We start from the raw sequence: 11,753 nt of genomic DNA on the forward strand, positions 1-11,753 counted from the left end.
TACCTCATAATGTTGAAAAGTCCTGATTCTCAGTCTAAAATTTAACATCCATTCTGTAAAGATTCTACAGTTGTTTTTTTTTCTTTTCATTTCTTTCCCTATGATTAAATAGCAGTGAACTGAAAATTCTGAACGCCAAACTTCTTTGTGTGTTCTAGATCCCTTTAATGAATATGTCAACAGCTCTAATCCTGGTGCTATTTTTAAATGGCTCATAGTGTGGTTATATAGTCATTAGTTGTTAAAAGGAAAGTTAATGAAAGAGTGGAAATTTCTGATTTTGAAAAGTCACAAAGTAACTAATTATCTATTTCCTCTTTTACTTCAAAGGCTGAAATGGTTTCTTATTATTGAATAGGGTAGGGAGAGCGGTGAGCCTAATTGGTGATTAGATGGGTTTATTTTATTTCATCATTGCTTTCAAGTGTACCTTTGGTCAACTATATGAACCATCAAGCTTATCTTTTGTAAAAGTATTACCTATATGAGAGTATTTCTTATTCCCACAGTAATTTGATCACAATGATACATGGTTTTAAGCAATTTTGACACTAAATGATGGATTCTAAGTGTTTCAGAATTATAAGTGTGTTAAAAGCTAGAATTGTCCAGAACCTGATGACATATATAGCGTTAACAAACTGTGGGTATTTTAAATTATTAAAACACCGTCTTCTGGGTATTTAAATTTACAAAATTATATCTTACATGATACTAACATATCAAAACCTAACAGTTATAAGTGGATGTTCTCAAAAAAAAATAATAATAAGTGGATGTTCTCCCATGACTTTTTAAAACACCTCCCCAAGGAAGCTGAGTGCTAGTGACCTCCCAAATTCTCCCTTGATTAAATATAGGTTTCATCTTATGCATTAAAGTGGGAAAGGATTAGAGAGATAGTGGCAGGCTAGTGACCTTGACAGCAGAGCAGCCCAGATCATTGTGAATTACACCTCATATGATTTATGTTATACCTTTCTAACACTGTCATCTTCCAAATCTAAAAATCTGATATTCATGTTATAAAAATCTATGGGAAATGGTAGATAAGGATATTAGCTAATTGTGTTTCATGCCTACAGTATTCTTAGCACTTTCATATTAATTTCATCACTTGGTCTATACAACAACTCAATGAAATAGATGCTATGAATAAGTCCATTTTACAAATGAGAAAACTGAGACATAGAGGGTGTCACAGACATATAGCCATTTAGCTATTTTAGAACCAGGATTCCAACTTCGTCAGCCTGCCCGGCCAACACCTCCTCCTAATGATTAGACTAAACTCCCTTCCATACATACTTTCTATAAGAACAATGAACTAGGAAGCTTGGTCCTGCTTTCTTTCCTGCTCTTTATTTTCTCTTTAGAGAGTGGGGGAGGAAGGTGTTTTGTTTTGTTTTGTTCTAAAGGAGAAGCTGAAAGTGAGCCTTCTTTCTTTTTGAACATCTTTTTCCAAAGTCGGTTCCCTTCATCTGGGGCCAGGAAGGACACTGATTCAGGAGACCGAGCACTAATGAGCTTCCCTCTTTGTCTCTTTCCCTGTCTCTCCACTCTGCAGCTAATAGCCAAGATACCAACCATCACAGCAGTTTGCAACTTGCACGGGGAGAAGCTGCAGGTATTTAAGCAATCGCATCCAGACATAGTGAATACACTCTTTCCTCCGTTATACAAGGAGCTCTTTAATCCTGACTGTGCCACCGTCTGCAAATGAAGGCGACGAGCGAACTGTCTCATAGTCGTGGAATGCATCACCATTAAGACAAAAGCAATGTGTTCATGAAGACTTAAGGAAAACGTCACTACTGCAACATTAGGAATGTCCTGCACTTAATAGAATTATTTTTCACCGCTACAGTTTGAAGAATGTAAATATGCACCTGAGTGGGGCTCTTTTATTTGTTTGTTTGTTTTTGAAATGACCATAAATATACAAATATAGGACACTGGGTGTTATCTTTTTTTAATTTTATTCAGGTATGTTTGGGGAAACAACTGTTTATAGAATTTTATTGTAGATATATACAAGAACAGAGCAGTACTTTACATGATTACTTTTCCTGTTGATTGTTCAAATATAATTTAAGAAAATTCCACTTAATAGGCTTACTGATTTCTATGTTTTTAGATAGGTGATGCATGTATAAATTTGTAGCTGTCTTGGAAAGCACTGTGCAGGTATGTGATAAGTATATAATATCTGAGAATATTATATATGACTATTACTTATACACACACATGCACTGTGGCTTAAAATATCAAATATACTAGCAAAGGAGGTTCAGTCAGGCGCTCTTAGTTATTTACCTTCTGTGTTATATGTTACCTTTATGTTAGACAATCAGGATTTTGTTTTTCCAGCCAGAGTTTTCATCTGCAGTTAATAGCAGAATGGTACCAATTCAGAAATAAGGTGACAAAGGAATAAATATAACGCATGACCTCTGTAGAAAAACTCTGTTTCGATCAATGACATCAAAGCCTTGTCAAGATGGTACATATTGGGGAAAAAATTAACTATTTGGAGTCATTTTCCTGTTTTAAGAATTAGGCCACAGAAAACATTATGGAGTCCAGGGCCTTTTGACCAAAAAACAGATAGTTCCTATTTTTCACCAGGACACAAAAATCTTTTTTTCTTTGAATTTCAAGTTGTGAGAGGAACTTGATTTTGGTGCTTGTTGTATCAACAGAGAAATACAGTCAGTAGATTACGACCACCAGCAGTTTTTTCTAAAAAAATTGGAGTAAAAGAGCAAATCAGAACCCAGGGTCCTAATACCATTTCATGTAAACATTTTATCTCTTTTGCAAAGAAGTAGAAAGAGAATATACAAAGCAAAGTAGTAGTTCCTTATGTTCATTCTCTTTAATAAGTTTGTTTAAAAAAAAAAGCAGCAATAAATAAAGGGGGAGGCAGGACTTTCTATGTTCTTCTAGTCTGGGACCTCTAATTTTTTTCAACTACAAAATGTTATATTATAAAAATTTAGTAAAACCTTGATAGATTAGAATAAAAGATCTGTGTTATTCTACAGAACAAATGCACCCCAAAGCCAAAACTATTTCTGGTGCCGTTTGAAATTGCATTATCCATCTACCCTGGGGTTATTCTTTTAGCAACTTTTAAAAGTACAGAATGCCAGAGTTGAGATCAGGATTAGACAACTTGGATTTCCTAGTACAAGATCTCACTTTTCCACTTGCTCTCCAATCAAAGTGATCACCAGAAAAACATAAATTCCAAGAAGCTTGTTCTGCCTGTGTTTTGGAGGCCTTGTGCCTTTAGTCTCATTTGATCCCAAACAAGAGTTTTTAAAAGGGATCTAGAGAGGAGCTTTGTGTATAAGACAGGGAAAATTATGATCTGTAAGTGTAGCCTGGCCATCAACTCATGAAGACCTGCCCTTATCTCATCTAACACTCACACACACACGCATATACACACACACAAATGCACACCTACTTTGTGAAGTTTCCATCAGTGGAAACATTGTTTTTAATCTTATGCTCTCCTGAAGTTGGATGGTTTGACAGCCATCTCCATGATGCCACAGCACTGCTCACTGATGATCAAACAGTAGTGTTCATCTTGTCTTTTAGAAAACAGAGCCTTTTCCCACCTCATGATTGATGAATTCCAAACCAATGGAGAAAAAAGGCTTTAAAATAATGAATCCCTTTCTCAACTACTGTTATATTCAATTAATTTAACTACACTGAACCAAATTACCTTCAGTGTCTAAGAAGACAGCTGTAGACTGCTTATTATGCTGCTACAGGGACTCAATTCTTTTTGGTGTAAATGTCACTCCTGTTAGCTCTTTGTATAAAGAATTAATTCCAAGAGTCATATTTCCTTCTAATGGAAAGATTACTTTACTGATTGCTAGGAAAACAGGGTAATGGAAGGCACTCAATTAAACCAAGCTGTTTCCAAATGCAATGTATGTTTTATGATTGGCTTGTGATAGGCAATGCTTAATGTGTCTACTTGGCGTTTCCCTTTGAGCTTTGAACTTATGTCAAACTTTGCTTTCATTGTTCAGTTGGACTAGTGTTTCCTATTGTCAGCCTGTAATTCCTGCTCAGTTGCAAAGGGAACCATTTGTTTCCTCCAATTTACCTTAGAGGATTTAAATTGACTCAATTGATGAAGTGGCTGAGAATTTTCCCTCCCTTGTCCCATGGGTGAGGTAGGAAAAAGATTGTTCCCCACATCTGCCTCAGGAGGTCCTGGATTTGAATTTGTGTTGTTTCCACTGGTGCAATCATTTCTTTGGGACGGCATGAACCTTTTGAAGCGAGGGGACAGGAAACAGCTAACAACTGAACCAGAACAAAACAGTGGAAACCAGTAGGCACTCAGCCCCTTGCAGTTGAGAAAAGAGATTTCCAACTTTTGCCACAGTTGCCAAATCTGTCCCGTGAAAGACAGCCAAGTCATGTGTTCAGTGGTAACCAAGTACCTTTAAAAGCTGCGCTTTGAATGTCTCCTGTGACTACCTCTGGAGGTATTTTGAAATTTTGGTTAACAACTTTCTTGACCACATGCAACCTTTGTCCCTTCCCCATGAAGACTCACAAGTGTTTGCAACACATTCATAATAAGGTGGGCACTGGGAGAAAGGACCCAGGATCTGTACTTTTCACTTCATGCTTCGTAAATGACAATCACTGCTTGATGCAGATGTTGCACTGTATCCACTCAGGGATGTTTTGTTTTGTTTTTAAAAAAGGTACACCAAGAAGTGGGGGGACAAAAAACAGGAAAATGACAATAAAATGTAAATGACACAAATTAAATATGCCAGTGAGAGAACCACTCTGACAAGGCTTTCGGACCAGTGAGGGGTAACTTCATGCTGTAAGCTGGATTTACTTCTGTTTGGACTTGCTGAAAAATTGCTCATGAGTAAGAACAACTTAGCTTCATTTTCTAAAATCTCCTAAGAGCCAAATGATCCAGTTGCCCCATTTATAGGAATATGTATCTCCCAGAGAACCCTGGCTTCCTATACAAGTCCTATACAAGTCAGTGGCATTCACCACCTGACAAGGGAGGTGACTTGTGGTCTGTGAAAAGAAAGGAAAAGTTTGGAGGGAACATAGGAGAATAACGAATTCCATATCTGGCCTAGCATCTCATCTCTAGCCCTACTGTCTGCGACTCTGGTCCTCTTTGTATTCCTTTTTCTGCAGCTCTTTTACCCCCCAAAGATTGAAAACTGAGGGTGGAGATGTATTTAACAAACAAACCCTTTCTGGATTTCCCTTGCTTTAAAAGTGTCTTCAGGAATCTGGACCACTGAGTAGGTAAAAACAGACAATACAGAGGTCTCTTAGGTAAACAGATTTCTTTGATAGAATCTAAGAGACTCTGGATATTAACAGTAGGTGCCAGGAGGCATTAGTTCATGTCCTATCACAGCTGCCTGCTCCACACACAACTTCCCAGCAGTCAAGCTAAACTGCTTGTAGAAAACCTTGCACATGGATAGTCAATTCACGCTCACTCTCTACAGTCCCATGTGTACCAGGCTTGACTGCAAAAGCAATTCTTATGTTCCAAGGACACAACTTAACAGCTTTTTTCAAAGCCATCAATCAGATGCAAATTATGTCAGTTTTGTTCTATATTCTGTTTCCATTTATCATAGAAGCAAGGAAAAATTCTACTGCTATTGGAAATTAGAAGAAATAACATTTTCCTGATTCCTTTCTCTCTTGAAGCTACTACAGTTGGCAGTAAGTTCAGACAAGGGCATCTGTGCCCTGACAGAACCACCGTTTAAGAGAACAGCAGTAACTTGAAAGTGTGCATCTGTAGTGACGCTTTGCACAGAGTCCCCTCTAACGAGAGCGGAAGTCCCACCATCTGCTTTAGATGAAGTGGTATTTGATTTTCTGTTCCCAACTGCTCATCCAAACAGCAATCTGATATGGGCAGCCACGTGCGTCTTTACACAAGAGTTGGCATCCTTTTGGGGTTGTTGGTAGAGGAGTATCTCAGGACCAGAGAAACATGTTTGTTTAAAGCTAAGGTTAAAAATTCAACAGTCTAAGAGGGCCAGGGAGTTGGTGCAAATGAGTGAAGCAGTCTGGTGGGAAGCTAGCAAGGAAATGCCCCAATGAAAAGGGGCATCCAAGAGTCAGCTAAAGCTGAAATATTGCTAAAGTTTCTAAATCTTATGCAATCTCTTGAGTCGTAAATGTCAGTTGATTCAAGGCTTAGTGCAGACCAAACATGTCTCGGAGCAGAAGGTGGTCACAACCCCTGAAACTCCAATGTTGGGGCCTATCTGACTGCAGCAAGTCTGAGCAGATACAACTCTGGGTGACATTAGAGTCAGGGGTTCAGGGGCAAGAGGTCTTGCTCTTCTGACACTTAATTTGGTTTCCATATTTGACTAGAGGATATAGTGAGAGGTCAGCTTTAAAAATGGCAAACAAATCTGAAAATGAAAATAATTTCATGATGGCTTGTAAAAGACATTGTTTTGCCCAAACTTTCAGCTTCATAGAGTCAGGTGATTAGATTTCTTGCCACTTTCTTGTTCTAAAAGTCCAATGCACAATTTTTATGCTTTTGAGTCTCGGTGCGTTTCTTTAAATATGCGGTTTCGTGATCTGCAAGTTCTTATTTTTCCCTTGGTTGTGTCTAAAGAGTTTATTCCACAGTCACAATCACGTAGTCCTCCATTGTTCTGAAGTGAGGGCCCATGGATTTCTTTGCAGTGGATAGGGGTTGTCTGTTTGTGCACTTTTTTCCTTAGCTGTTGAAATTCCTCCGAAGCGAATTGGCCATATAATCTTTGCCTCCTGCATGACTGTAAGCACGACCTCCAGTGGAGCAGACAGAGCAGCTCAGTGATTGTTCTTATGGCCAAAAATAAAGCACAAGTTTACTGAGATTGAATAAACCCAGGAGGGGGAAGCGCAGGGGATGTGCACCCCCACTGGGCAGCGTGATCCTTCTGTTAAACCATACTCTTCAGGCAGTGGCTGATGGAGGGCATATGCCTGCCTGGGTCATGACCGAACACAGACACACACTAGGTATGTCAGAGAAGCTCCGGACCACACCCCCAAGCACGGTACCGTCTGCTTCATCTGATTAACACACACATACACACACACACACACGGGAATGAAAACTACACCTATAGAAAATTGAGTATGTATTGTAGAAATGTAGAGGAAAATAAAAATATTTTTTCAGATGTAATTACTTTTAATATATGCTTGTGGAAGGTCTAATATGATGTATGCTGTCTCTGTAATTTTTGCTGTAAATAACTGGAGACAGTGAATACACTGATTTTTCTATGTCTCTGTTTAAGCATAAGACTTTGTAATGATTTTTTTAGAGGGGGAAAAACCAACAAAGAGCAAATATGTACTTGCTTCCTTTCTGCGTGTTACGTACTTCTCAGAAACTGGTTGTAATGGTTTAAGCATCTTGATGGGTCATTGGTGTTAAGTGTACGCTTCCTTTTGTAAGACAGCTGAGAAAGGGACAGGGCTGTCAATTAAATCTGCTCCAAAGAATCTGTATTGAAGATTTCCCTAAGACCTGTAAACTCTATCTGAACCAGACATGAAAAAGGAAAGTTTTTTTAAAAAGAAAAAAAAATGCTGCCTGAGTAAGTCCTCTTTCCTTGTAGCAAATGGCTTAGTCCATATCCTTTCTGCAAGGAACAGCTTAAGGAAAACAAACTCTGCTTTCTGATGAACAAAATATTTTTGTACACATTTATTTCGTATTAATAACTTAAGGTCAGATCACTCATTCGCTGAAGCCATAACTGACCTTTACCAAATAAATGTTGTCAAGAACCTGGGGGAGGGTGGGGGGAGACTGAGAGGGAGGAAAGTTGGAGGTGTCATGAGCTGTAACAACACAGGCAGGAGCAAGTCTGAGGAGTCTGATGCTTTTCCTGCATCCCAAACACAACTTTAAAAGGCTAATATTTTATGATGATTGATTTATAATAAAAAAGATATTTAGATTTAAATGAGACTTTCCAATATTTTTGAAATCCCTGACAATAATTCCTTGCTTTTAGGACTGAGAGAAATAATTTTCATGTATTTCCAACATTCAGAGATTTAATGTTTTTACCTGAGCTCCAGCCCACACGTGTCAAGTAGAGAGCAGAGGTCTGAGTCCTCCAGTGTTGAAACCATGTGGTGTGGGGCTTGGCTGTACCTACCAGCCGCCACTGCACCTGCGATGTGCAGCCTGCATCTCTTACCAGCACGGGTGTCATTGTTAGCAACGCATACAGCCTGCATTGCCAGACTATGTAAAATAAAAGTATTCACTCTAAAAAGCGTAATAATTATATTCTTTTTTTAAAGAAATCATGCCTCCTAGAGGCTTTGATTTTTCTGGAGCTTAACTTACATTATTACATGCATTATTATTGGCTGATAGGGGCAAAAGGCAAACTACAAATAAACCCAGTGACATACGTAGTTTTAAAATCTACACTTTTCTGGTCTCTCTCTCCTTGTTTAATATGTAAGCCCTAATTTCTGTGTACGTGAGTAAAACTGCAGCCTGAGTCATTTAGGAAGTAAGCATTGAGTTTTTTTAATTATAAATATACTAGAATAAAACAGCACTCCCTAACAATTAAAAAAAAGAGTTTTATATTACTTTAGAATGTAATAGGTTTTTGTCCTTATTTTATGTCCTGTAAATTATTAGTTGAATACTGTTAGCATTCCCTGGATAATGCACACATGATTTCTGAATGTTTTCTGTAAATGACAATCAATGTTTATGAAGTTCCCTCCTTTAATGCTGAACAAAATTAAAAGAAGAAAAAGGAAAAAAGTCTGGCCTCATTATTTTCTTTTTCTCACACAGGAAACAAGGAGGCTGTAAAGTAGATAGATAGATTTGGCTTTGAAAATATTATTCCATGGGTTCCAACTTACAAAATTGCCCTTTTTTCCAGTAAATACTTTTTTTCCTGGAAAGGCTTGTGTCCTCATGGACCTAATCTGAGTTAGAAATGCTCATTGAGAAAAGACCCAGGCCTCATTCTAGCCAAACAGCTTACCAAGTTGCAATTAAGATAAGAACAACACCTCTCAAAGATAGCAACTAAAATAATGCTAATAGCCCTACTTTTCTAGAACTTTCATAAAACAAAGCCCCAGCTAGCTGATCATAAGCAACTCCTTTGCTGTTGAAATGTTATAGTACATTTGAAATAGATGGAAGTTTCCAGATAATAATTAATAATTAAGCCTCTCATCTGATTTTTTTTTAAACAAAGCATCACCAAAATCAACACTCACCAACATAGGAATGCTCTGATTCTTATTTGAAACTGTAGTAAGAAGTGATTGAGGCTAATCCCAGACTCACAATAATGTTTTTTAAAAAGCAGTTCTAAGAGATGACAGAGATTTTTCAGGTGCTCGGAAGCTGTTGCAGGTTGAGATCCCTAGAGCTGGCATGTTCTGAGAAATGTAGTTTAAGGCAAGATTTAATAGATTTTAAAACTAGAACCACTGGCCCATATGATAGGATAAGCATCCGAAAGCCTTTCTTCTATAGAGTCTCTCCCAACTTCAGTCTTTGAAATCAGCGGAAACCCTTGAAATATGTATGTTTCAACACATCCAGATCCCCTGTGGGAATCTTAACTCAAGATCATCCCAGATCTCTTGAAACAAAGAAATACACTGATGTTGTCCCTTGGTTTCTAATCAAGTCTTCAAGTGACTAATTAGAGACATCAAATATATTAACACAACCTATCCCAGGCTCATGTCAATTGTCACCAACAATAGATCATAGAATTTTAACTATCATCTCGAGTTTTGCTAGAAACCTAGATTTAAGCAGGATTGAAACACAAGATGAAATTTGCTATTTTTAAAATTGAGGTTGGATCATATAAGATGATGATTATTAACCTTTGATAGCATTACTAAAATTATGAATTAAGCCCTTTTTGTGCTCAAAGCTTTGTTTCATTCATAGATCCTCTTTTTTATTTAAAAGTAAGAACTGGCAGCATGTTTCCATAATCACACAAGGAATGAGGCATTTCAGGTATCAAAGATGTAGCCAGGGTTTGGCCTCATACTCCCAAGTAGCAACAGCTCCTTGACCCAAATAAAGATGAGGCAGAAGTGAAGCAAACCCTTTACTGTCATCTTGGTAGAGAGGTGTCTCAAATTACCAAACTGTGCTATAAAAGTTTTATCTGTTTTCTAAATTTGAACTAGCCGAAGATCATGGCATCCGGTCCTACCACTTCATAGGAAATAGATGGGGAAACAGAGGAAACAGTGTCAGACTTTATTTTTCTGGGCTCCAAAATCACTACAGATGGTGACTGCAGCCATGAAATTAAAAGACGCTTACTCCTTGGAAGGAAAATTATGACCAACCTAGATAGCATATTCAAAAGCAGAGACATTACTTTGCCAACAAAGGTCCGTCTAGTCAAGGCTATGGTTTTTCCTGTGGTCATGTATGGATGTGAGAGTTGGACTGTGAAGAAGGCTGAGCGCTGAAGAATTGATGCTTTTGAACTGTGGTGTTGGAGAAAACTCTTGAGAGTCCCTTGGACTGCAAGGAGATCCAACCAGTCCATTCTGAAGGAGATCAGCCCTGGGATTTCTTTGGAAGGAATGACGCTAAAGCTGAAACTCCAGTACTTTGGCCACCTCATGTGAAGAGTTGACTCATTGGAAAAGACTCTGATGCTGGGAGGGATTGAGGGCAAGAGGAGAAGGGGACGACAGAGGATGAGATGGCTGGATGGCATCACTGACTCGATGGACGTGAGTCTGAGTGAACTCCGGGAGTTGGTGATGGACAGGGAGGCCTGGTGTGCTGCAATTCATGGGGTTGGGGTCGCAAAGAGTCGGGCACGACTGAGCGACTGATCTGATCTGATCTGATCTGAAGCTTAACTAGTTAAGAAACTACAGAATTCTTGATGGCTGTGCCTCATAGATCCTAAGTCTCCCGAGTTCATGGAGTAGAACATGGCATAGTGTAAGAATTCAGTAAATGTGGCAACTATGCATTGGGGTTCATTCTCCTTTTGTAATTTTAGCTTCCCAATGGTCTATCCTCCTGTCATCTCACTGGATCATCCAGCAGAGGCACAAGATACAGACATGCTTTTTACCATAAGCAGTAAGAGGGAAACAGTAGCCCACTGTCAAAGAGCAGTGGAAAGCTCTTTCCCTTCCTTTCTACAAAGATTTAACCAAAAGCAATAAGGGAAGAAGTCTGAGCGGATATCAGAGGTTAGACTTAATTTTCCAGACTTTTCACAGAAGACTCAGCTAGGCAGGAAGCAAACAGAGAGACCAGGGAGACATAAAAGCCTGGACTAGGAATATTCCTCTCAAATCCCAGTCTGGTTTCATCAAATCACAAAATCTCATCAATAAGAACAGAATCTGGAGAACTGATGAGTTCTTGAGCTATGACACTGTACAAATAGGAAATTTTAGAGAAGATACTGCTTTTTAAGAGATGGAACCCATTATAGCTGTATAACCATGTGTTTCTGTTGCAGCAGTCACAACAATAGGCCAAATGTCATCTTAGATGTCATCTTAATCACTGGATACTTTGCATGTGGCCAGAGATGAGGCGAGCAAGAGAGAGCTTGCAGGATTTACACAGGAAGTTGGATGGGCCAGGCCTACACACATTCCATGAATCAGAAATAACCCTACAGCACCACATAATAGTA

The 11,753-nt window shown here is 38.6% G+C and overlaps 1 protein-coding gene across 2 annotated transcripts in view; it reads left to right on the plus strand.

The window, feature by feature from the left end:
- The window catches only part of RORB (RAR related orphan receptor B), a 211,005-nt gene extending 202,151 nt beyond the window's left edge, over positions 1-8,854 (plus strand). The window contains exon 10 of one of the 2 annotated variants that reach the window (NM_001192658.1): positions 1,568-2,413. In NM_001192658.1, the coding sequence (NP_001179587.1) occupies positions 1,568-1,723 (156 nt within the window). In that variant the 3' untranslated portion in view covers positions 1,724-2,413. Of the gene's footprint in view, positions 1-1,567 lie in introns of both variants that reach the window. The other variant, XM_015472501.3, reaches the window with a different exon arrangement.
- The last annotated feature ends 2,899 nt before the right edge of the window (positions 8,855-11,753 follow it).

This window comes from Bos taurus, chromosome 8 (genome assembly GCF_002263795.3).
Source record: "Bos taurus isolate L1 Dominette 01449 registration number 42190680 breed Hereford chromosome 8, ARS-UCD2.0, whole genome shotgun sequence".
In the NCBI taxonomy this organism is placed as follows: Eukaryota; Metazoa; Chordata; class Mammalia; order Artiodactyla; family Bovidae; genus Bos; species Bos taurus.